Below are 27,282 nucleotides of genomic sequence, written 5' to 3'. Positions count from 1 at the left end.
AAGAAAAAAAAAACTGCATTCTTTAAGAAATATTATGTAATGACACATAAATAACGATGGAAACTAAAATATCATATATCAATCTCTAGGCTACGTTTAGCAAGGGAACGAAGGAACCTGGTGAGTGCCTTTTCAGCACTCACTCTCGCTGCATCAATCTTTCCCGTATTATCCTCCAAATCAACCTTCTGTTCCAATCTAGAAAGCACACTTCGGACAAGTTTCCTTAGTTCCTGTCAAGTGAAGCTAGCATTAGCAACACAGAGCAAGAACACTATGCACCCTTACGATAAGGGAACAATTGGCATGAGAGTTAATCAACTGACTCAAGTGAATATAAACTGGCTGGGCTTCTACATAATCTGGTGGTTCAAGTGAATCCAACTCCATAACCAGCCCTCGCAAAGGACTTTTATCGGGAACAGTGTCACTTAATCAGACCATCACACTCCATAAAGGATGTGGCGGCAAAACAAAAGTACAAGTGACTGAGGCAGCAATGAAACTGAAAACCTTTTACACTTAGGAAGCATGTTATGACTGTTTAAACACATTACTGATATCGAGATGGCCTTCAACTTACCTGACGGTCAAAATCAACACTTGAAATTGAATAAACTTCATTGGTGATCTTAATGTCCTTACTGATCAGACCATCAAACCATCTGGTTGCTTCATCAATGTGAGAACCCTGCATTCGATGCTCAAGTAATCAGATAAAACATGTCCATAAACAACTTACCAAATTTCAGCAATCTTTCTTGCACAATTTCAAACCAAGTAAATGTAATGTACCTCTTCTTCCTCCTCATAATCAGTTTCTTCCGCTTCTTCTTCGTCGGCATCATCAACCCCCAATGTCTCCGGACCTGATAAAGCTTGCAGCTTACTTTCGTCGCTATGTTTCGTAGCTTGAATCAAAGCATCCATCAAGTCGGCCTCCACATCCCGCAGCAGTTTCCCTTAACACGAATTGAACATATCTTTTGTAAGATAAGATCACAAATTCACAATGCATACACAAATGTAAGAAATGATTGAACTAAACAGATTCCAGGTAGGGCACAAAGTTGTTGCATCACATACCAATATAATTGAACTTCCTTCGCTTCCCTTCTCGAACATCCGGTCAAACACCTTAGCTGCAACAGCTGAAATCAGTAGCTAACACTCGTTTGAACAGAAAAGAATAAACTAACCAAGCACCTTCACTAGTATCACAGCATCCAACACGTCTTGGTCCAGAGAAGCCACTCTGCATCCCCATCAAATTAAAATCCATAACTCGAAATAACTAAATGTACAGGGACTTTTTTCAAAATTTGAAGTTTTAAAGGGTGAACCTGACAATGCGTTTGATTTGAGGGGTGGAGAAGGAGGCGAGGTCCATAGCCCAACGGACGGCGCGGCGGGCGTGGCGCTTCAACTCGTTGCGGCTCTTGTACGTGACTGCATCCGAATCCGAACCTGAACCCGAACTGGCGGTGTTGGCGTCTTGGTAATCGGACGGTCTGAGCCCGCTAATAGTTTATGGACGCCGCGAGTGGCCAGGTGGACGGTGGTCAAAGACGGACGACGGGAGTTGGTTCTGGTGGTGACCGGAAGTAAGGGGGAGAAGATAAGGTGGTGGAAGGCGGCGTTTGAGCTGCAATGCTGCTGCCACATCGGCCATTGCCTAAGAGCAACTCCACCACTAAAGACTTTGCGCCAGCACCCAGCCCATTTATCCACTCCAATGAACAGTAATAGACCTCAATGAACAGTAATAGGCCAAAGCATCTCCACCCCTAACAAAAAATAGACTAGTCAATTTTATTATTTTTTATTACAATGGTCCTCTTATCCAACTTGTCATCGTCAGCCTCCGTACCTTCTCCGTCGTCCTCCACTTTCGCTTTCCCTTTCTCCTTCTTGTTCTCCGTCTCGGCCTCCACTTTCTCTTTCTCTTTCTTCTTCTTGTTCTTGTTCTCCACTTGGGTCGGTGCTAAAGCTGGGCCAACCAGTCTCAGTCACGACCACTAGAGTGTTCTTGTATCATGCAACGACCATGGTTCTGATGATGGCGTCAACCATCATGTCGAGAGGTTTTGGTATCGGACGCCCGTGGTGAGGTAATCTTGGAATCCGAATGGGTGCTTCTGAAACAGGGGAAACTCGACCTCCGCCTTGCTCTCGCCGAAGTTGTCCTCCTCTTCCTTCACAGCTTCCCCTTCCGCTTCTTTTGCCTCCACCTCTTCCTTCTTCGCCTGTTCTTTCTTCTTCTGAGCTCCCTTGACTTTCTTCCTCGCTGGCGCCACGAGTCACCAGCTTGATTTCGCCTGCGCCACCAACTGCTTTTCTTCTTGCTCAGTCGTCTTGCGTTTCCTCAGCACCATTCCCACAAAACGCACGCTAATAGGCCGATCCCTGGCTCTGTCAATTCTGGGTTGGCCTGGAGACCAGCTTGGGCTGGGTGCCAGGCAATTGAACGGGCTGGAGCGGATTGACTGAGTCCCGACCCTTTTTTTTTACTGGGTGCCAGCCTAATGGAGATCCGGTGGAAGTGCTCTAAGAAGTCGTCCCGCGTGAGCAGCGATCGCCTCTCTTTCCCTCTCGCTGGTGATTTGCTATGCCACATGCAACACATTTTATCTTCCTTGTCTTAAAAAATAAATAAATGAGCTAAGGCCCAGGCCCATTATTAAAGACTTCAAACGGCCTACAGTTGAATTGGGTCCCCTTCAGACTCAGCACATGTTATTTGGGTTGGTCTGTTTCACTTGACCATTTGTTTGGGAGTTGTTTCTAGTATGAGTAAAATGTTTTTTGAGTAAAATGTTTTTTGACATCAAACAGCATTTTGGATGTTCGAGATATGTCAATAGATGCTAACAACTTCGTATGCATGTTCTCAAAATCTATGTTGAGGAATGAAGTCAAAATTTATCGACAAATACCCAAACACTTTCGTTGCAAGTGGTCAAAATCTATCAACAGACGATTGAGGCATGCTACCTAGATTTTCAACAGGTAATGCTAGGTTTGCGAATGTAGTATAAAATTTGGTCTCCCTAGTATTATCCTTTGTCGATGGTCTCCTAGCTGCATTTTGACTAAATCAGTAGTAGTGGGTTCAATGGCTTTTCACCATCTCTAAGGGCCCCAACAACAAGTAGTAAAGCTTGATTGGACCTTGTTGAGCAAAAATTGTACATAATATGTAAACAAATAATTCACTTGACACAATTTCACCCTCGTTCATTTTTTTTTCGAATTTATTAATTTAAGTTCGACCCATTCTAGACTATGCGTCTATTAATTACAATCCTTCGTTAAAAGGAAAAACCCTTTGATTCCAATATGAATAAATTGTAACTTGGGGATTTGGATCAAGTCACTCGTAATTCTTTATGTATTTTTTAGGGTTCGATCCCTTGTGCAGTTTTAACTCGTGCAGGCAAGGAGCATTTGATGCCTTGTGCAGTTTAGGCTCTTGCAAGGGAGGACTTTGAGCTATTGGAGCATTACACGGCTTCGTGCCATTTGAGACTTGTTGTGGCTTCGTGTTATTTGGAATTTGATAGGGCTTCGTTCCATTTGGGATTTGATACGGCTTCGTGCCATTTGAATTTTGACATGACTTTATACCATTTGAGATTTTTCTTTAGTTTTGTGTCATTTTTTCTTCCTTGCTTTTCTCTGTCTTGGGACCTCTGTCAGTTTGTTTCCATGCCTGTCACTCTTTTGTTTGCCTTTTATCCTTGCACTACAGCACAAGTCCCTGCTTTCATATTGTTTAATGGAAATATAAAAGCAAGTGGCAGAACTCCTCCTCTTTTATCAATGTCTTTAGGCATTTATAGAAAGCTTTGCTCCTGCACTTTTGACATTAAGCTTTTATGCACACAGTGATCTATTTGCTTTGGTTTGGTGAAGCCTTCAACTTACTGTCCCTGATAATTTGGAGGTGCAAACTTCAGATTAGCAAAGCTTATTGCTTCTCTTCTTTCTTCACTCTTTGTTAGCAAGGAAATTGCCTTCATTTCCATTAGCAATTTGGACAGCAGCTGTTGCATGGCACACTTTGCACGTTAGGAGGGACGAACAGCGGGGACGAGTTACTTTCTTTGTCTTCATCCGCTGCAGGTTCATGCTTATTGTTGCTGCAGTGTTTAAAATCTTCAAATTTAGGAAGACGGAGAGTTGGGGCTGCTGCAATGTTGCCGTTTTCTTGTTGGCTGAGAAGCAAGCTGCATGCTAGGTTCTCTCATTGGCAAATGGCTTCGGGATCGACGCGGGAGGCTAGGCAACGGAGAGTATGGATCACTTAGATTTGATTGGAACTTCACGGGGTGGTTTAGACCACCCCGAAGAAATTCATGGGACTAACGACAGCGACAAGGAGCTAGGTTGTGGTGGAGGTGGAGGATCGCAGACGGCTTCTTTCTCGGGACGGAGCATGGACAATGAAGAGCATCGATCACTCAAATTTGATTGGAACTTCACGAGGTGGTTTAGACCACCCACAAGAAATTCATGGGACTAACGGAAGCGACAAGAAGCGGAGAGCGTCTGGCCATAGAGCTTCATCTCGAGCTCTGTCGAGTGGTCTGGACCACTTAAAAATTTACGGCAACCACCTCCATTTTTGCTCGGGGGAATGGGAGAGGTTAAAGAAGCAAATTGCTTCTTTTTTTTCTCTCTGCAAAGTAGAGAGAAACAAAACAAAACACAAAGGAAAGATTGACCCAAAAAATGGATTTATACCTTTTGAGTCCTTGCTTTTCCTTTTTTTCGTCCACCTTTCCTTTGTACTTCTTTGTTCCCTCACTTTGAGTTCTTCATCTTCGTTTATGACTGGGAGAGATGTAAACTTTATGTGGTTATATAATTAAAACACAAATAAGGAGTTGGTTGACCTGATCGTGAAGCAATAATCATTAGATACCAAGCGGAATGATGTAGGATGCGGTAACACTAAAGTCTCCTAAAAAGCACCTAACCGGATACAACTACTTTATGAGAAGCATCTGTTGTGTATCTAGGGTTTGCAAGGACCTTAGTATTTATACTAGCTAAGGTATTAGGGTTCCGTCCATAAAGGAATTCCAAATCTCACTTTTTTAGCTTATCGGTTAGGTATCATAATCACATAGAATCAAGGACTTCATCAATATTACTTGTATTACAAGACACCTAATATAAGATTGATATATTTAGGAAATCAAATCATAATATCTACATTAATCTCCCATATTACATTCCTATTATATGTTGTAGACCATTTAAGGTTGATTTACATCAAAATAAATCCAACAAGATATTCTTGCTTGCTTCTCACTTCCTCCGCACTTTGTCTTCTGCAAACCTTCTTGAATTTCAACAGAGTTTCGGTTTTCCTTTCGATGCTCCTCTCTGCTATCTCTCAGTTATTTGCCTTCCCTCCCTTTGCTTCGGCTTAATGCCTTTTATAGGCGAACAGTGGAAACAGAAGTCGTGGTTAGTGGGTGAGTGCTACCCCGTACTCTGCACAGTGGGATACCCATAGAAAACCACCCACGTCTCCAATTGTGAAGTGATTTTATTACCCCTTTTATATATATATTTAGAGATAAAAATCAACAACCTCCATATTGTTTTCACTCCTTAAAAATAGGCACTTGCAATCCCCACATATCTCCACGTCTACTCCACTTCTTTTATATTTTTATTTATTTATTTTTACTTTGTAAAAATATATGGTTCAACTGACATAAATGGGATTCAACTTCACTGTTCATGAAGCGAGATATATATATATATATAGACACACACTTACGTCTTTGTATTGATTGTTTCGTATCATGTATTGATCAGATGACGTTCTTAATTATATTTTTTAGCCAAAAAATATAAAAATACTAAATTTTACACGATCATTACGTGGTTATAAAATGGTAAATACAAGATCACTATCATATCCCATCCCAAATATAACTGTTATGAAACTTGTCACGCACGAACATATATGTTATATGCATAAGCTAATTTGAATACATGCCGAAAATTCTTGATCCGAACCAGAAAATAACTAAAAGGGCACACACACCGACACACGCACACCAGAGTGAAATGGAATATACGGCGCTCCAGTCAGTTATATAAATATAATTTATATGATTAAAAATTTAATAAAATAAGTTCAATAAAATTAAGGGTTAGAAATATTATTTTAATTTTTCTGTGGTGTCAAAAGCCCATGGGAAACGATATTTTTGCCGACTCAATCGTTTTATAGCGATTTGGATCCTCTCTGGATCCCCTCCCTGCGGATTTCAGGGATCAAGGCACAAAAACCGTTCAGCAAAGATCATGCAGTTACAATTAAATGCTTTTTATATTTTTAAAAGTAAAACAATCTCGTTTTGCGTAAAAAGCATTTAATTGTGGCCGCACGATCTTTGATGAACGGTCCTTATGCCTTGATCCCCGGAATCCCCAGGGAGGGAATCCGGAGAGGATCCAAATCCGTTTTATAGTAGCATTTGTCAATTTAATTAATGATAATAATTAAAAGGGCAATTAATTTCTCTTTCAATTCAACTAAAAAATTTCATAAAAAATGAGATGGACCGAGATGACCAACACACTGTGTGTAAATATAAAAGATCTAAAAAAATCTCCACTAATTAATAAAACATTAATTGTCAACCAAAATTTTATAAAATTACCAGTTTAATCTTCTAATTAAAATAGAACATAAATAAAAAATTTAATTTCACACAACTAAATTTTTTTTTTTTTTTCAAAGACGGGAGAGAAGAATATAGAGGAAAAGGGCAGAGGAACACGTGAAAGCTTTTTACTCCATGTTGCGTTGGTCAATAATTCGATTAGCAACCTCAGATCCCCATTTGACCTTCTAGAATATCATCATTAGCAACGTAAGATGGCAACAAAACGAATATTAGATCCCCATTTGACCTTCTAGAATCTCATTATTGGTTATGCATGTAATTGCAAAGCATATAGATTTTATGATTTGAAAAATCGTGTTATAATTGAGTGACTTGATGCTGTTTTTTATGAGAATAAATTTCCTTTTAATCTTTGAAATAGTGGGGGTTCTAATTCTTCTAGAATTTATGAACCTATTGTTGTAGAACATAGTGAATATGCATTAGAGCCTATGTGAAACCCCGCCCTAAATTAATTGTGCTTTCATATTAACAGGAATTATGAGATTACCATTTTGCCCCCTATCCATCACCCTATCCGGATCCCGCTTCCCGTTTTAGATTTTATGTTATTATTTTATAACACTCACTCTCTCTCTCTCTGCTTGCCACGTGGCACCATCCCCACCTCCTATCTCCCTCTCTCTTCTGCCCCGAGTCACTCTCTCGCGAACACTCTCACTCCCTCTCCCCAAACCTACACACAGCCACACACCCAAGATCGAGACAACGTCGGTCGACGACACCACCCTCCACATTGTGTATAAATATAAAAGATTTAAAAATATATATGAAAGAAAGAAGCCGGAGAGAAATGTGGAAATTTTATTGTAATTTTTTTATAAATTAGGAACTCTATATGCTGTAATGATATGTGAATGAAGAAAGAAACTAAACATCCAATTTTTTCTGTGTAAATTACTTTAATACCAATGATTTTATTTATAATAATTGCAATGAGTGTAATAAAAAAAAATTGTTTTTTTTTTAAAGAGACAACTAATGGCAAGCCACGATTATCCATCACTTTCAGAGGCCAGAAATAAATAGTATAAACTAATAAGAATATCTTCAAAAAATGGAAATAAGTTTGAAGTGTGAAAGACATATTTTCTTTTGCCACTGTTATATTACCAAAATATAAAAAATTCATAACTCTTTTTAACCTCATTTAAAATTGTTTTTAAAATAACTGAAAACGCATTTTGTTAAAATGTTTTTGTAGCTCATCTAGTAAACATAAGTGCATTCTAAAAAGTGAAACTCAAAAACATTTTTCAAAAAAAAAAAAAACAACTTCTAAACATGCCAAAAAAATTAGAAGTCGTTATCCTTTATCTGTTTGGATATTTGGATATTTAGGGTCACTATCATTCTACTCCACTTCTTTTATATTTTTATTTATTTATTTTTACTTTGTGAAAATATATGGTTCATCAGGTCACATAAAGGGGATACAGCTTAATTGTTCATGAAGCAATATATATATATAGTGACTTGCGTCTTTGTATTGATTGTTTCGTATCATGTATTTAGAGAGAAAAATCAACAACCTTCATATTGTTTTCACTCCTTAAAAATAGGCACTTGCAATCCCCACATATCTCCACATCTACTCCACTTCTTTTATATTTTTATTTATATATTTTTACTTTGTGAAAATATACGGTTCAACAAACATAAAGGGGATTCAGCTTCACTGTTCATGAAGCAATGTATGTGTGTGTGTGTGTACTTGCGTCTTTGTATTGATTGTTTCGTATCATGTATTGATCAGATGACGCTCTTAATTCTATTTTTGAATCAAAAAATACAAAAATACTAAATTTTATACGATCATTATGTTGTCATAAAACGGTAAATACGAGATCACTATCATATCCCGCCCCAAATATAACTGTTATGAAACTCGTCGCGCATGAACATATATGTTATATACATAAGCTAATTTGGACACATGCCGAAAATTCTCGATCCGAACCAGAAAATAACTAAAAGGGCACACAGGCGCACACCAGAGTGGAATGGAATATACAGCGCTCCTCAGTGAGTTATATATACATAATTTATATGATTAAAAATTTAATAAAGTAAGATCAATAAAATTAAGGGTTAGAAATATTATTGTGTGGTGTGGTGGTAGCGTGGATTAGGCAGGCCAAGCCAGCCAATGAGCATCGTGCGTAGGACGGAAGCTGACATGCACATGCAGCAGCCGCAGCAGCGACGTGTGCTACTTGATTCTTGACACCGCCCTCTTTTGGCCACTTCGAAACCTCCAACAGTCACCACCTACCACGTATATAATCTTAACCTTATTATTATTTGCTTACACATTTGATACTTACAGTGATCAAATGAGCCACACTTCACAAAAAAGTGAATTTGTATAAACAGACACTTGTTACAACTCAATTCACAAATTTTATTTCAAAAAATCTTTAACACATACGATATTTGTTGTACGAGGTTAATGTAAGATTGTTATACGGCATCGTTGAGAATTCTATAATTTACTTGTATGTAGGATGCACCAATGCATTAGTTAGACAGCTAAATTTACATTTGACAATCTCAATTCACCAATTGAAACAAGTTCTTCTTAATTAGTTTTGTGGTATATTTTGATTATGATGAGAAAGTAAGTCCATAGGGATATTTGTTTCTAAGGATTATGGTAACATCAAATAATTAAAAGAAAGAATAACCATGGAATGCCATGGATGACGCAAATGTATCATAATGTCAACATAAGTTAGTTAGGGGATTTATTACCGATGATAGGGTCATTGCAAACTCTAACATAATTAGTTTAGCCATCATGTATACTCACAATCTCCAAACTATAATTATGAATACATGTCCGTGAAAATATAGAAACGTTGTTGATGCACAAAATCTGGTCAAAAGAAACTGCGATAATTGACATAATTTTTCATGAAAATATAAAATGTGGTGATTGATAGAGAGGGATTGCGAAAATCACTTCTCAAACGTTAATATTAAACACAAAGAAGGTGAATGATTAAGGACATCTTATGCATAACCATCCACATATTTGAATAATCAAAATTCTAAAAGCTTTATTATTTACATTATCCTCATCCCATTATTCCTTCATATAATTTGACCACGGCCGCAAAATTAAAATGGTCAAAAAAGGAAAGTTGAAGGGTTCACGACCTGAATTGGGTTTGGGTCCATGTTACGGACACATATGGATCCATGTGTGAATCGACACTTCCGAAAATGAATCGTTTGAGCCACATTCGTACTTCATTGTGTTGTTTATCTCCTGCGGCGAGGTTGAGGTGGTTGCCGATAGCGGTGTACTTGTCGGCTGCGGCTGTGTGTTGTTCTGTGACTCTTTCTCACTGTAAAATTGCACAATATTCCCAGTCAGTACAATTACAGTTACAAAAATAAATACCATGAAAAATGTAAATAATGGACCGTTGCAAAAATAATGTGACGAGTTTTGGAGTGTGTGTTGAGTTTTAATTAATTAAGAAAGGGAATCGGATCTCTAGATTCCCAAAAGAGCATCAGGATCTGCGTTTTGCTCCGGCGTCAGAGACCGCATGTAGAATTCTATAAGGAACTAGGATTCTCTCCAAATCCTCTTTGTGAGGATCATGAGAATATTTAAATCATATCTTTTTATCATATATTGTACGGTTATAAATCATTTAAATATTTTTATTTAAAATTAAATATGAATAATATTTGATAAAAACTGTGTGTGGTTAGAAATCATTTTAATACTTTTATTTAAAATTAAATATGAATAATATTTGATAAAAATTAAAATGTGTACGATCAACGAACACGATTTAAAAATTTAAAGAATATCTCATTCTTTTTTTTTTTTTGGAAGGAAGAATATCTCATTCTTTGGTGGCTGACACAAGATTCTCTACCACCTACCTTAGTATAATATTTTATAATATTAATATGAAATTTGACGTGAAAATGTGAGGTGGGAGAATGTAAAAGATAATTCTGTAAATTTACCTGGTGCTAGGCGATGGGCAGAAGATGATGGTGTAGTCGCCACCGGCGCATGTGAAGGTGCTGTTCTTGTCGTCGTAAGCGTAACTGTATGCGTACGGGCACGCGCTCTTGAAAATCTGAGAATATTGAGAGGGCTTGCAAGTGTCCTGAGAACCGTACGCGCCGCTGCAACAGTACTCCGGCTGGCCGAACACCTCGCACGCGCTCTTGCACGCGACTGCTTCAGCTCCGTCGGCACTGGTGACCTTGAGCTCGGAAGGACACCTGGTGTTGAGGTCGGTAACGCAGCCGGTGTTCGTACAGTTGGTCCCAGTGCCGCCATTGGGGACCACCAGCATAGGGAGGTTGTACCCGTCCACGAGGCTGACGTCGAAGAAATCAAGCCCACCGGCGCCGTCAAGTGTGAACTCAGCGAGAGTGGCGGGCGGGGTGGCTCCGTTGCCTGAGCATTCTAATTTTCCTGAGCCGCAGTCGGCGGTGAGGCAGGAGAATTTGCCGACGGAGTCGTGGGAGCAGAGGGTTCGGCCCCAGAAGCGGCCGCCCCAAGAAGCTGGGGCGGAGATAGTTTTCGTTTCGCCATTTGCGAGGGCGAAGCCGGTGGTAGGAAGAGGTGAGACGCCGGCGTTGGTGAGAATTCCCGGCCACACTGTGTAGTCGCACTTGTTCTCCATTGTGAATGTCCTTGCAACAACATCTGCAGGTTAATAACACAGAGCAAAATTAGTACACCAATTAACAAAATTGTAAGAAAGCTGGGAATTTGATTGGGATTAGAGATTATTACCTGATGTTTGTAGCCACAGGATGATCAACACAGAAATTAAAAATGATGATGGTAATCGAGCCATGGATTCGAAGCTGGGATTTTGAGAGAGAGAGAGAGAGTGAGAGAGAGGAGATGGTGTGTGGGACTAGGTGGGAAGGAAGGGTATTTATAGGAAGAAAAGGGACGAGGAGGAGGTGAAAGCTTTTTACGTGCGTTAGGAAAGTTTTTCACTTTTTACTTTGCCAGTCTTTGATTTTTGTTTCCATGAATCAGTTGGAAAATCAATTTTAATTAGGGATAAAGTCGAAAGGGCCAGCTCTTTCAATTTTATGATAAAGTTGAAGGGGGCAGCTCTTTCAATTTTACTTAGGGATAAAGTTGAAAGGGGCAGCTCTTTCAATTTTTTTAATCACGGTGCCCAACTCGTGACTTACACATTTTAGATGTATTTATATGCGATGATTGATTTAATGTATAGAAACATAAAATAAAGGCGATTATCATCTCTAATAATACATGCAGGAATATAAAGTATTTTGTCTAGAATATGTAAAAAAAAAGTAATAAATAACAGAGAAGATCCTAATAATTTAGTTGCAACTAAAAGCTGAATAAAAAGTATAAAAACAGTCCAAAAACTTCAATTAACCTTGACACACTTGACATCAAAACATATCATGAACTCATATCGTTTCGTCCTGTTGAAAATTTAATGCATTTAGTTAAAATCAAATATTAGCATTATTTGTAATTGAATTGCATTAAAAGTTGAAAAAAGGAATTAAACATTATAAGAAAGAATGTAACCTTATGTTGAATTCAAGGGAAGCAAAATATCTTTGTACACAACATTTCTTGTGAAGACTCCTTCGTGACAGTGTAAATCTCCTTTCTTTACCAAGGCTTTTGTTGTAGATGCTGAAACTCCTCTTGATAAAGCCACATACAAATGTTTAATTTTTCTACCTATTTACTCTTTGGCAAGAAAATATATAACATGAAATGAAGAGTATTCACAATAAAGAAGTAAGGATGCGTGTCACATATGAGTACCAAATAGAAAACAGAACAATAAAGACACATATAATATGTTTTTTACTCATTTGATTTTTATAGTGGGTGAATGAATTGACTTCAAGGATCATAAAAAGGGGATTATTTCATTTATGGGTGACATAAAAATGCATGGACAAAACAGACAGTGACATTTGGTGAGGCATATTAGATAATCGTGTCATAGTGTTGTGCTATAATCGTGTCATCGTGTCATAGTGTTCTACCTATTCTATCGCTAGCACTTGAACTTGGAAGCAAGCTACAACTACCTTGAATCGATCAATGAATGAATGAATGAAAAAAAAAAATCGCTTACGATTCGGGGACCCCGAATTATTCTACACACTCCACATCAAACTTGTGTATACCATATTCGTCTGTTGATTTCAAATCCGAAGGCGATGATACTTCCTTTTGCACTGTTAACCCTATCCCATCTTTCTCTGGGGCTTGGTTTTTAGAAATGGGGTCGAGACTGAAGTTTTACTTGAAGTCACTTACCCTTCATGCAGTCACGTTTTGCTATTATTTTTGTTGTACCATTTCTATGCTTTCCCGTCTCTGTTTCTGGTGTTTTTCCTTAGTACGTAAGTCTTTGGGCATGACCTTCCTTTTATATTCTACTTACCGTGAAAAAAAAAAAAACTCCACCTGAAGGTTCCATGACATAATCCAACACTTTTCTCCAACCGTTTGGAAAGCAAAAGCAAGTACATGATTACTATTGATCACGATGGCGTTGAAATCACTCAAGTACGAAAAATGTAAAGTTTTATCTCATGTGAAGTCTCCCAAAACGTCAATTTTATGTTTCATCCGTCAAAAATAATATTTTCTCATCAACGTGTTTGTACTTTTATTAATTAGAGTTTTGTTCTAAAGTAGGAATAAAAAGGTGATGCCTTTGAATGTAGACAGGGAATTGATATTAGTAATGCAAACCACTAAATGAAACGCATATATATCCGAATGTATTTCTGGCATATCGAAAACAACAGAAAAGAACATTCACCACTTGTGATAATAAAAAATGAAAACAGATAACAAATTTTATAACAAATGTTGGTCTGCAGAAGCACCACATAGCAGATACCTTTGAAGTCATCCGCAAGTATTTTCTTCCAACGCTTCGATTTCCATCTCCTGCTCTTGTATATAGTATGTAAACATAGTAGTAAAACACGCAGTTAAGTAAATTTCCTAGCTTGAAGCATAATTTAGTAAAATTTCATAGCCTTACTATAAAAATCACATATTTCGATCAAATCCCATATCTTGAAAATATAAAAAAATAGAAAATAAAAAATAAAAAAAGATTATATCAACAAATTATGTGAATTGAAAAGGACCAAAGCATATTTAAGATTATATCAACAAATTATATCCACAAATTATGCAATTGGAGTTTCTGGGTAACTTCAAATTCCCCAAAAAGCAATCTAAAATACCAAAATCAGTGACAAATACAAAGCCAACATAAAAAAATTGAAAACTTACGGAAGAGATTCAACTTTGTAATCCCAATCATTTTCACGAATCTGCAAGGAAAAAAGAAAATGAAAAGAGTGAAAAATCAAAACTGGACTTGGGGATTTTCCATGGCTCTGTAGATGCCCAATCTCTTTTAACACACACAATCTCACCCATTGAGTAAGGTAGTCACCATTCCCAAATTAGCTGACAGAAAAAAAAAAAAAAAAAAAACCCTAGTTTTTTAAATTGGAAATATTAAATATATTTATTTATTTATGATTTGTTTTATTAGAAATATTAAATATATACTAACATTTACCTACACACTTTGTGTGTATGAACACATTTGTATAATATTACCTGTAGGTGATGCTTTAATAAAAAACAGTAAAATTTGAACCTGTGAAATTACATTATTGCCCATCATTTTTTTTGTATGATAGAAAACTAGTTGTCTTTTTGCCTTTTTTCAGTTGACAAATAGGGTTTTATTAATTAATAGAGATAAATGTCATTAAGAGTAATTTTTTGTAGAAAACTTATGATTGCATTTCTTTAATCAATAAGATTACAACTGATGGTTATATATACAACCAAATAAACCTATGAAAATGACAGCTCACCTAATTAATTACACCACAAGATAAAACTAACTATATTCTAAGTTTTATCTTTGACAATATTAGCTTTAATATCCCCCCCCCCCAAACTAAAATGAGGATGACGAAGGGCTAGTTTGTGTCTAAGAAGCTGAAATCGAGCTTTGGACAAAGATTTTGTGCAAATATCAGCAATTTGGTCCTGTGTGCAGATGAAGTGGACTGAAATTGCTTTGGATAAAACCTTATCACGGATATAATGATAGTCAATTTCAACATGCTTGGTTCGAGCATGAAAGACAGGATTCTTAGCTAACTGAATTGTTGAGATGTTGTCACACCAGAGCTTGGGAAAGGAAGGAAGTTGCAGAACAATGCCAACTAAGAGCTTGTAAATCCATGTAATCTCAGCAGCAGAATTTGCCAGAGACCTATACTTAGCTTAAATTGAAGATCGAGCCACAGTGGACTGTTTCTTAGCACTCCATCTAATTAGAGAATTGCCTAGAAAGATGCAGAAACCACTGGTGGATATTTTATCTAAGTGGCAGCCTGCCCAATCAGCATCAGAGAATGCATTGATGCTGAGAGATATTGCAATTTTAGGAAACCAGGGACCAAGTTCAAGAGTACCTTTCAGGTACCTAAGAATTCTCTTTACAGCTTGGATATGTGATTCTCTTGGTTGATGCATAAATTGGCACACCAAGTTGACTGCAAATGAATGGTCAGGCCTAGACCAAGTGAGATACTGCAATCCACCAACAAGTGATCGATATTCAGCAAGGTCTGATAATAATGGAGAGTCATGATCCAAAGATGAAGTACTAAGAGAAGTGGCACAGGGTTTTGCATCAGCCATTTTGGCTTTTTGAAGCATATCCAAGATATATTTGGTATGAGAGATAAAAATGCCAGAGGATGACCTTTTGACTTCAATGCCAAGAAAATAGTGAAGGGGTCCAAATCTTTGATAGAAAACAACGAACTAAGCTAAGAGATTGTAGCTTTACAAGCTTGAGGATCAGGACCTGTACCTAGTATATCATCAACATATACTAGAATGAACACCTAGGTAGGATCCTTTTTAACAAAGAGGGAATGATCATTTTGTGAACCAGGAAACCCAAGTGAAGAAAGAGTAGTATGAAGCTTGTCATACCAGGCCTAAGGAGCTTGTTTAAGTCCATACAATGATTTGTGAAGTTGACAAACATAACTTGGCTTGGTGAGATCTTCAAATCCTGGGGGTTGAACCATGAACACAGATTCTGAGATATTTCCATGCAGGAAGGCATTTCTAAAATCCAATTGATTGAAAAACCAATCGAATTTAGCTGTCATAGTAAGAAGTAACCTGATAGTGACAGGCTTAGCAACTGGATTGAATGTCTCTGTATAATCTAGTCCATGTTGCTGATGAAACCCTTTTGCTACTAGCCGAGCTTTGTACCGTGCAAGTTCGAAGGTTTTTCCATTGTGCTAGGAAGAATCTTATCAGAAGAAGGTTATGGACTGTTTTATCATGAAGACGACGTGGCATTTGTGAACTGCTTGTACATTTTGGGCAGAGCCGCAAAATGTCTTAAAGAGAGCAACTTAGTCTGCGACTTATTCCAATAATTATTCATCACTCGAGGCTTCTACATTTTCCGGGTAACTTCGTTTCTTTCTATTTTGATTTGCAACACCCCAAAAAAAGAATTCCAATGAAAAATTATCATCCACATAAGATAAGGTCTGAAAAGTATATATATTGATAGAACCTTTTAAAACTAAAGATCATGATTTACCATTCACTTTGCATTCAAATATATAAAACCTAGGTCATTCGAGAATCAGTGCAAACATTGCTGCCTAGCTTTTCTTTAATGAACGCACTTTAAGATATTTAAGGTCAACATTGTCTCATCAAAGTACTTCTTTCTAGTTGACGAAAACTACCTACCTTCTAGATCCATTAGGTACCGTTTGGTACGTGGGACGGGACGGAACAGAGTGGGACAAGGCGTTCCGTCCCACGTTTGGTGCGCCTAAAACAGGTGGAACGACCTGTTCCACGGGACGAGTTTTGGGTGAATTTTCGTTCCACCTCACCCCCCTGGAACGACTCGTTCCACATCCGTGGAACACAAAATTATAACTTCTCCGTCTCCTTCTTCTTCCTCCTTGTTTCCATCCGAGGGCATCTTTACTCCCTCTCCGTTCCGTTCCGTCCTGTCCCGTCCCGTCCCGTCCCATTCCGTTCCGTCCCGTCCCGTCTGCATACCAAACGATACCTTAAGGACCACAACATTAAAATATATATATATATTTTTTTTTTGAAACTGGACCACAACATTAATATCATCAAATAAAATTAAAATATTTTAACGAAAAATTCTCGATACTGTTTATTTTAACAAAAAATCACATTTTTATACTAAAAAATCAATTCTGATATTATTCATTTTACCTTTTATTTTATCCTTATCGTTAAAACTCAAAATTTTCAAACCTTTTAATTAGTTTTCCTATAAAATCAGTCCGACAGCCTCTTTCCTAAACAGGAAGTTTCCCGAGGATATTTTCTCCGACCATATAAGCTAATTTGAAAATTCTTGACCCCAACCAAAAATAACTAAAGGGGCACGCACGCATCCCAGAGAGGAATGGAATCTAGCGCAGTTCACATCTATCACAGCTTGATCTACTGTTCAACCACCTTCATGTGACAGCAACACAATGACACGTACAGATAAATTTAGGAAAGATATTCGAAACGATTTCTTGCTTTGAACTTATACAAGTTTATTAGGACATTGTCAGGTTTAACTTAATATTTGATATTTTTAGTGTAAATATTATCGTTTGTTTAAAAAGTAAAAAAATGGTTTACTAGAGAATTACTACCAGATTCTCTGTCATTTCACAAATTAACATCAATTTTTTTAAAAATATTATATAATAATATATAAAAAAATATGAAATGACAGGAAGTATATTTGAAGTTAGCTTTTGAAAGAGCCCAATTAGCATTTCTCAAGTTGACTAATTAACAGTCTGGTGTAAAATATAATACATAACACAGAGCTATCATATACATAAGGACGTAATTTAGATGCCTCTTAACACAAGTTTTCTTGGAGCTACCTAACACAATCTAAAGTGAACCATGTCATCTTTAGAATTTATTGATATTTCATATAAAAACAAACTTTCGATTTGTGGTCACACGTATTTGGTGGTGTCAAATCAAAAGCCCATGGATTTGTGGTCACGCGAAACTAGTCTCTCTTAGCGACCTATAGTATCAAATATATAGTTTGTGATTAAATCCCGATAATCTAGCAGAGTCAGGTCCTCAAAGGACTCCAATACGATTTTGAACGAATATTAATCAAATTAAGTACGCCCATTAATTTTTTTTTAATTGAAAAAGTAAAGTTATGATTTCACTTTTACTCCTCGATCGATTTGTGTTTTCTGCGACAAAGAAATGGCTCAACCTTTAACATCCATTTGCTTTATCTACATACTGCTGACTATCAGCATCGCTACAAGACGGGAGTGTGTAGTGATTGTAAACGTCATCTTTCTCTGATGCTCTTATAAGAATGGAGTGTTAGTTTGAACTTGTCAATACACTCAATTTTGATTCGGAATGACCCAAATTTATTATAATTAACAAAATATAATATCGCTTAGGTCTGATCCTCGCCAAAGACGAATTTGAATAACATTATTGTTAATCCATTGTGAGGGTAAATCCACCCTCTCCCTTTGTAGATAATATCAATTATTTAAAAAAAAAAAGAAAAGGATATAGATAGAGACTTACAATTCGATTTTTCAGTAATCCTATTATAAATGGGTCTAGATATGTATCAAGATTGATATGATTCAATAATAATTTGATTCAACTCAATATAACATATTATCTATTTTCTGTATTATTTGTCTTTTTTTTTTTGTTGAATTCTATATATTATTTGTTAGGTATTATACTTTGTAAGTAACCTTATTAGACTATCGGATTATCTAATGAATAATTGACAAATACAATAAAGTTATTTTAAAAAAAATAATTCTTAAATTAAATCCGATAATAATCTGATTTAATTTGGATCAAATATAGGTTGACAAGTCAAATATGATAATTTGAATAGATCCAAATTTGATAATCCTATTATAAATGAATGCGCATATGAATTAAGGATGACACAATCCAAATTCGACTATTTTACAAGTCTTATCTTAATCGTTATTACATGGGAATCGATGATAAGCGGTAGGAAGAAAATATACCCTTTTGAACATACACTGCGTACATGTTCAACCCTAGCTGAAATATAATATTATTCGAAATGTCACCACTTGCATTGCGTCGTGGTTTATATTACATATACTAGGCGCCTAATCAAAGGGCACTCATAACTCATAAGGCGGTGCTAATGAAGCTAATAAATCTCAATAATCAGACGGTCCAGATCCATCATACTCATCATCTGCAAAAGGGATCCCGGCGCGCGGCCATCATGTTCGAGCCCTACAGCAGCTTTTGATGCGACGTATGTACACAATAGTCAATAGCTAACAGCCGGCCCTTAGACCAACTCCAATGATGGGCTAAAAGCCAAATTACCCTCCAAAATTTCCTCCCAAACGCACTCCAACCCAAGGGGAAATTTTGAGCTAAATGCTAAATGCTAAACCAAAGCCAAATTCCCTCCGAAATTTAGCCCTGAAATCGGGGTGAACTCTACCCAATATTTATCGAAATTTAAAATTTTTTAGATTAAAATGTTCATAAAATTAATTTACGATAGTCTACATATTTATTTAAAAAAAAATTAATTTAACAAAAAAAAAAAGCCTAAATTCATTCTTTAACAATCCCGGGCTAAAATTTTAGGGTAGAATGGTTGGAGTAGAAAAGTTATTTTTGGGCTAAAAACTAAATTTTTCGGGCTAAAAAATTTAACTTTTAACCCAACCATTGGAGATGGTCTTAGAGTTCTAATTAATCAGGGAACTTGGGAAGATAATATTTTCCTTAAAATCTCTAATTTATCATTAACGCAACCCTACCTTAAAACGATGCTGCTGAAGCCAAAGACATTAAACTAACACACGAATAATATACTTTGATGTACAGAATTAAATAAATAATTAAACAAAACGGAATATAGCAAACAAGGAAAGGCAAAGAGCGTGATTGGTTAAGTGCTTTCTTGCTTTTGCTTTACAGAAACAGATATCAGATTAACGATGCTGCTGTTAGCTTTCACGTCACTTCCGAATTGTCTCAGCTCGTATCAGAGCACTAAAAAAAATGCAATTCTTATAAAGAAAATAGCAGAGCATTATGTGTGCGTGAATAATCGTTCACTTTCTTCCACGTTTTCCTCATCAGTTCATTCAAACTATCCAAAAATCATCATGATTTTATTTACCTGTATGAAAAAAATAATAGTGAGATAATTTCTCTTAATAAATACATATTTTTTATCTTATGTAAATATTTTGATATAAAATTATTATTTTACCCTCTTTATGTAAATATTGTTATAGCTGGATATCGTTCAGCTATTTTGGCAATGGATGGTGATGAGTTACCACCATTTTCTATTTTGTTCTGGCTATCAACAAGTCTTCGGTTGACGTCACTGCATATTAATTTAATTGAAACTGGAACAAACCAGATTCGATCTGAAAAATATACCAATCGTCTGAATGTATACATATAAAAATACAGACATATATATCATTTAAAAATTAATTGATGCATGGCACGGAAAAAATTAGTGCTTGTTTGAATTGGGGTCGTCCCTTCGGCTCCAGCTGGGGTAGGCCTTCAGCAAACTCATCCTCCATGTCCTAAATATCCATATTCTGAAAACCCTCCAGCTATGTTTTATAATTGTTCCCACAAACTATTATTCATAATCATTAACAGAGAGTACATATTTTGTGTGTATGTGAACAATTTCTCTTAATAATTGCATATTTTTTTTTCTATATTATTATATTAAGAGAAACCTCCTTGTCAACTTTTTTCCCATTTTTTTCCTATTTTGTCTTCCTTATGTAAATATTATGTATAAAAAATGAGGGTAAAATTGAAAAAATAAGTATATAATTGTTATTTTCTCAACAAAAAAAAAAAAGAGAGGGTAAAATAGGGATATGATTGTTATTTTGTCAAAAGATATAAAAGACAAGCCCTCTCCTCTTAATAGAATAGAATAGATATAGATTTGCACCAATAATATAGTGTGAGTGATTAGCTATCCATGTGAGTGAGTGAATTTTAGTCTTAACCATTCATGTGAGTGAGTGTTTTTTAGAACATCTCCAAATAAGATGTCAAAATATCCAAATCAGCAATAACGATAACAAAAGACAGCATTAATGTTTTCCAACCAAGAAGCCAAATCTGATGTGGCATGACATGGAATGACATATCTCCCCCCTTGCTGCCAAATTTGACAGCACCTTCAGATTTTTTAATTAATTATTAAATGCTTTTTATTAGTTTGTTATTGGTTTAAAGCATTATCCTTTTGTTTCCTTTCATTCCCAATGCAAAGAAAATACATATGAATTTTTATTTTATATTTAAAATTTGACATATCGGTTGGGTGCCAAGATCAGCGAATGAAGCGGCAAATTTCGTCGCAACCTATGTGGGTACGGAGATGAGCAAGGAATGTAGGATGGACAGACCACCATCTTCGTTGGTTAGAATCTTAAACAAGGATGGATTGCCATGTCCTCCTTCTTAAGTGGTTTTTTGGAGTGGGGAATGACGCTTGGTTTGTTGTATTGGCGTCTACTTGTATTTGCCACTCCTTTTTGTTTTATTAATCCTGTTAGCCTTGTCTGGCTTTCCTGATGTACTTCCGTTGTGTTATGGAATGTATTAGAAATTTGCACCCGTATGATGCTGCGGGATTGAAAATCATATGAGATATTTTGCTATACCTGATCATGAAAGGAACAAATTTAGATACCAAAAGAAAAATTAAAAATCTATTTTTTCAAAGTGCAAAGAAGAGAAATTGTTTATTAAAAAAGTTGGACCAATGATCAGTATTGAGAGTATATCAGTCAAACATCATTAGCTTTTTCAATTGTTATATGCCATGAATGTAATTGGATACCGACCTGTTCCTAGCTTGAGGTGCTTTCAAGGGAAAATTGACCTTTTGTTGTGCTCTCTTGGACAGTTGTGGATACAACTGCAAAAGATAATAAAGATAGACTAGATAGTTAGCCAATGATTCAAAAAAAAAAAAAAAAAAGCATAATAAGTTCAAATTTGAGTTTTGGGAGAAAGTGGAGAGAGAAAGAGAGGTGAAGTCACCTTATAACCGGAGATCGAATGTAATTTTTTCCTATTATTGAGGTGGTAATTCGACGTGAGTCGGCAGAGATGGGGTTTGATATGTCAGAACAAAGACACATGTATGTACATCACAGACTGAGCCAGCTAATTATCTGGGGGAAGAGGCATATATAAGACATACATTTTGTGATTTAACACAAGTAAGTATTCACGGGCCTCTCGTTTGGTATCGATTTGTATCCCCTTGCCGTAATATATACTAGCAAAGAGCATACATTTTATGTGTGTGAACAATTTCTCTTAATAAATGCATTTTTTTTTAATATTACATAATTACTGCTTTATCCTTCTTATGTAAATATTATGTATCAAAAGTAAGGGTAAAATTGAAAAAATAAGTATATGATTGTCATTTTCTCAAAAAAAGAGGGTAAAATAGAAAATATAGAGATATGATTGTCTTTTGAGACTGTTTTACCCTCCTTATGTAAATATTGTGTATCAAAAGTAAGGGTAAAATTGAAAAAAATAAGTATATCATTGTCATTTTCTTAAAAAAAAAAAAAAGGTAAAATAGGAAAAATAAGAATATGATTGTCATTTTGTCAAGGTACAAAATTACTATTTTGCCCTCATTTTGTCAATAATGTGTATCAAAAGTGATGGCAAAATAGGAAAAAAAAAAGGAAAAAAGAGTTGACAAACAAATGGACCAACGGAAGAGACGCATTAAAAGGTTAGCTTCAACTTCCCTTAGACTGTTCTACAAAACGAGAAATGACTCTCTTGTAAAATGACATCTAAGAACAAAGAAAAAAAAAACCCTTGCTCTCTAGGTTGGCAAGTTTGTTCTTCTCCATCTTCTAGAACAACCCACCTCTCAAAATCTTCAAAAAATAAAATCCCCAGTACCTTTGACCATTTTAAATTGATTTGTTTGTTTTTGTTGTCAGTACCAGCAAACAACATTGAAAACTAGGATAAAAGCTTATTTGTCCACAATCCACATACCGATTGTTGTGAGAGGCGCATATGAAGTGGAACACAATGTTCCCGGGGCGGGTGCCCCTCCACATCAAATAATAAATGAAAATAAAAAGCAAGCCAAGCTGATCACTCAAAACAACATTATTGTGTGTGAAGCGTGACATACCACTTATTGTCATTAGCTTACATTAGCTTACATTCATTAGCTTACATTCTGGCGGAGTAATATGTTTTTGTCCTATTTTCTATCCCCTACCCTTCCCCTTCTGGTCGCATTGGATGGATCTTTGGTCGGACAGCCACGTGGTTGATGGGTGCATATTTTCATATATTATTATCATATATTTTGATTCGGAATGACGTAAATTTATTATAATTAACAAAATATAATATCACTTAGGTTCGATTCTCGTTAAAAACGAATTTAAATCACATTATTGTTAACCCATTATGAAACTAAATCCACCCCCTCCCTTTATAGATAATATCAATTATTCAAAAAAAAAAAAAAGTTATAGAATGAGACTTACCGTTCGATTTTTCAGTAATCCTATTATAAATGGTCTAGATACGTATCAAGAGTGATATGATTCAACTCAATATAACATATTATCTATTTTCTATATTATTTGTTAGGTATTATACTTTGTAAGTAACCTCATTAGAACTATCGGATTATCTAATGAATAATAGACAAATACAATAATGTTATTTAAAAAAAAATTTAATTCTTAAATTAAGTCCGATAATGATCTAATTTAATTTGGCTCAAATATAGATTGACAAGTCAAATATGATAATCTGAATAGATCCAGATCCATCCTACTCATGATCTACAAAAGGGATCACGGCGTGCGGCCATCATTACAAATGTACTAAAAAAAATGCAATTCTTATAAAGAAAATAGTAGAGAGCACACATTTTGTGTGTGTGAACAACTGTCTATTTTTTCTCACGTTCTTCTCAAGTGCAACCGCTTCAGTTTATTCAAACTATCTAAAAAATATCATGATTTCACTTACCTATATGAAAAAATGATAATGGGACAATTTTTCTTAATAAATGCATATTTTATCTTAATATTACATAATTACTATTTTGAGAAAGAGAATAAAGCTGCTTTGAATCGTCCGGAAGCTCCCAAATATCTATTGGCAAATTCATTTCCCATGGTCCTATCTTTACTTTGTTTGTACAAAAATTTCTTAATCATTTCTTTTTGAAGAAATGGGAATTGGTATTTTTCCCAACCAAAATTTGTGATATATAAAGCAACCATTGCATCCACATGCGTGCATCCAACCAGGTTAGAAGGAATTAAACCTTAGGAAAACTAATGAAAAGGGTTTAAAAATTTTGAGTTTTAATGATAAGGACAAAATAAACGATAAAGTGAATTGTATCAGGATTGACTTTTTAGTATAAAAATATGATTTTTCATTAAAGTGAACAGTACCATGGGTTTTTTGTAAAAATGGTTTTTACGGAAAAAAAGGTACAATTGTTTCCTATGCATGATTGATAGTCGCTCATATATGTAAAAATGGTTTTTTTATAAGAAAAAAGGTACAATTCTTTCCTATGCATGATTCATGATCAACTCACACTTACTAAAAATGCAAGTTATTTTATAAAAATGGTTTTTTTATAAGAAAAATATTTTTGTAACCAATTCTTAGTAAAAATGCAAGTTAATTCTGGAAAAACACTTTACTGCCTTTGGAACCAAAAAAATATTTTCTCTAAAAGCGCTTTCAGTCATTTTAAAAGCATATCCAAACGAATACTCAATCAATACAAATACCAGCTTCCGTCGGCATTTTTGGTAAGCAAGCATTTTTAGTAGAAAGCATTTTTGGTAAACATATTATCTCAGCTGATTAATCAAACGCGCTTTAGAGCAATGTCATCATTTGCTGTGTATGAATTTTTGGTAAGCAGGCATTGACGTGGATGCCCCTCGACATCAAATAATAATGAAATGAAAAAGCAAGCCAAGTTGATCACTCAAAAATTGCATTCTTTAAGACATACTACGTAATGACACATGAATAATGATAGAAAGTAAAATATCATATATCAATCTCTAGGCTACGTTTAGCAAGGGAACGAAGGAACCTGGTGAGTGCCTTTTCAGCACTCACTCTCGCTGCACCAATCCTTCCCGTATTTTCCTCCAAATCAACCTTCTGTTCCAATCTAGAATGCACACTTCGGACAAGTTTCCTTAGTTCCTGTCAAGTGAAGCTAGCATTAGCAACGCAGAGCAAGAAACAGAACACTATGCACCCTTACGATAAGCGAACAATTGGCATGAGTGTTAATCAACTGACTCAAGTGAATATAAACTGGTGGTTCAAGTGAATCCAACTCCATAACCAGCCCTCGCAAAGGACTTTTATCGGGAAATCAACAGTGTCACTTAATCAGACCATCCCACTCCATTAAGGATGTGGCAGAAAAACAAAAGTACAAGTGACCAAGGCAGCAATGGAACTGAAAACCTTTTACACTTAGGAAGCATGTTATGACTGTTTAAACACATTATTTGACATTAAAGACACTGCTGTTGAGATGGCATTCAATTTACCTGACGGTCAAAATCAACATTTGAAATTGAATAAACTTCATTGGTGATCTTAATGTCCTTACTGATCAGACCATCAAACCATCTGGTCGCTTCATCAATGTGAGAACCCTGCATTCAATGCTCAAGTAATCAGATGAAATACGTCCATAAACAACTTACCAAATTTCAGTAATCTTTCTTGCACAATTTCAAACAAGTAATGGAACGTACCTCTTCTTCCTCCTCACAATCAGTTTCTTCCGCTTCTTCTTCGTCGGCAACATCATCAACCCCCAATGTTTCCGGACCTGATAAAGCTTGCAGCTTACTTTCATCGCTATCTTTCGTAGCCTGAATCAAAGCATCCATCAAGTCGGCCTCCACATCCCGCAGCAGTTTCCCTTAACACGAATTGAAAATATTTTTGTAAGATAAGATCAAAAATTCACAATGCATACACAAATGTAAGATATGATTGAATTAAACAGATTCCAACCAGGGTACAAAGTTGTTGCATCACATACCAATATAATTGAACTGCCTTCGCTTCCCTTCTCGAACATCAGGTCCTAGTTTCTGCGGCATTAACACAAACACCTTAGCTGCAACAGCTGAAATCAATAGCTAACACTCGTTTGAACAGAAAAGAATAAACTAACCAAGCACCTTCACTAGTATCACAGCATCCAACACGTCTTGGTCCAGAGAAGCCACTCTGCATCCCCATCAAATTAAAATCCATAACTCGAAATAACTAAATGTACAGGGACTTTTTTCAAAATTTGAAGTTTTAGGGGGTGAACCTGACAATGCGTTTGATTTGAGGGGTGGAGAAGGAGGCGAGGTCCATAGCCCAACGGACGGCGCATCGGGCGTGGCGCTTCAACTCGTTGCGGCTCTTGTACGTGACTGCATCCGAATCCGAATCTGAACCCGAACTGGCGGTGTTGGCGTCTTGGTAATCGGACGGTCTGAGCCCGCGTAATAGTTTATGGACGCCGCGAGTGCCCAGGTGGACGGTGGTCAAAGACGGACGACGGGAGTTGGTTCTCGTGGTGACCGGAAGTAAGGGGGAGAAGATAAGGTAGTGGAAGGCGGCGTTTGAGCAGCAATGCTGCTGCCACATCGGCCATTGCCTCAGAAGCCGTCCCGCGTGAGCAGCCATCGCCTCTCTTTCCCTCTCGCTGGTGATTTGCTATACCAGCATCACATTTTATCTTCCTTGTCTTAAAAAAAATAAGGGTAAATTGTAGCAATTATTCCTCAACTTTAATCAAATTTGAATAATATTTCATCAATTAAAAATCTATTAACATTGGGTCCTCAATTCATCAAAACGTGTAGTTATGATCATTTTCATCAATTTCGTGAGAATTTTGTGAAAATGAGTTATTTTGGAAGAATCATTGCTACAATTAGTTTAAAGTCCAAGGACAATTTCTCCAATTGGGTTAAAGTTGAGGAACTATTTCTCCAGTTAGACTAAAGTTGTTGAACCATTGGTAATGGATTTTTACTTGAAGAACTATAGTTGCACGTTTTGGTAAATTAAGGAACCAATAGTAATTGATTTTGAATTGATGGATCATCGTTCTAATTGAGTTAAAGTTGAAGAATTATTGTTACAATTTACTTAATAAATAAATAAATGAGCAAAGGCCCAGGCCCATTATCAAAGACTTCAAACGGCCTATAGTTGAATTGGGTCCCCTTCGGACTCAGCACATGTTATTTGGGCTGGTCTGTTTCACTTGACCACTTGTTTGGGAGTTGTTCCAGTACGACTAAAATG

At 36.2% G+C, this 27,282-nt stretch overlaps 2 protein-coding genes across 3 annotated transcripts; both read right to left on the bottom strand.

The window, feature by feature from the left end:
• LOC125479258 lies at positions 1-26,711 on the bottom strand. 2 transcript variants are annotated; one of them, XM_048588414.1, is made up of 6 exons: positions 26,294-26,711; positions 26,157-26,205; positions 26,015-26,066; positions 25,722-25,891; positions 584-691; positions 1-233 (listed from the first exon to the last, which is right to left on the bottom strand). In XM_048588414.1, exons 1-6 carry the CDS (start codon positions 26,653-26,655, stop codon positions 72-74), a joined length of 903 nt encoding a protein of 300 aa, XP_048444371.1. In that variant the 5' UTR covers positions 26,656-26,711; the 3' UTR covers positions 1-71. The 2 variants fall into 2 exon arrangements, with proteins under 2 accessions (XP_048444371.1, XP_048444370.1); XM_048588413.1 differs by lacking the exons at positions 1-233; positions 584-691 and adding exons at positions 24,899-25,155; positions 25,512-25,619 and having other exon boundaries at positions 26,294-26,705.
• LOC125479257 (thaumatin-like protein 1b) lies at positions 9,596-11,611 on the bottom strand. The gene is made up of 3 exons (XM_048588412.1): positions 11,494-11,611; positions 10,710-11,403; positions 9,596-10,069 (listed from the first exon to the last, which is right to left on the bottom strand). The coding sequence occupies exons 1-3, from the start codon at positions 11,555-11,557 to the stop codon at positions 9,901-9,903; spliced, it is 927 nt and encodes a 308-aa protein (XP_048444369.1). The 5' UTR covers positions 11,558-11,611; the 3' UTR covers positions 9,596-9,900.
• Positions 26,712-27,282: the final 571 nt, after the last annotated feature.

The sequence above is a fragment of a genome, unplaced genomic scaffold, assembly GCF_019419815.1.
Source record: "Pyrus x bretschneideri cultivar Hongxiangsu unplaced genomic scaffold, Pyrus_bretschneideri_v1 Contig28, whole genome shotgun sequence".
Taxonomy (NCBI): Eukaryota; Viridiplantae; Streptophyta; class Magnoliopsida; order Rosales; family Rosaceae; genus Pyrus; species Pyrus x bretschneideri.
This window is presented reverse-complemented; position numbering and strand designations above follow the sequence as displayed.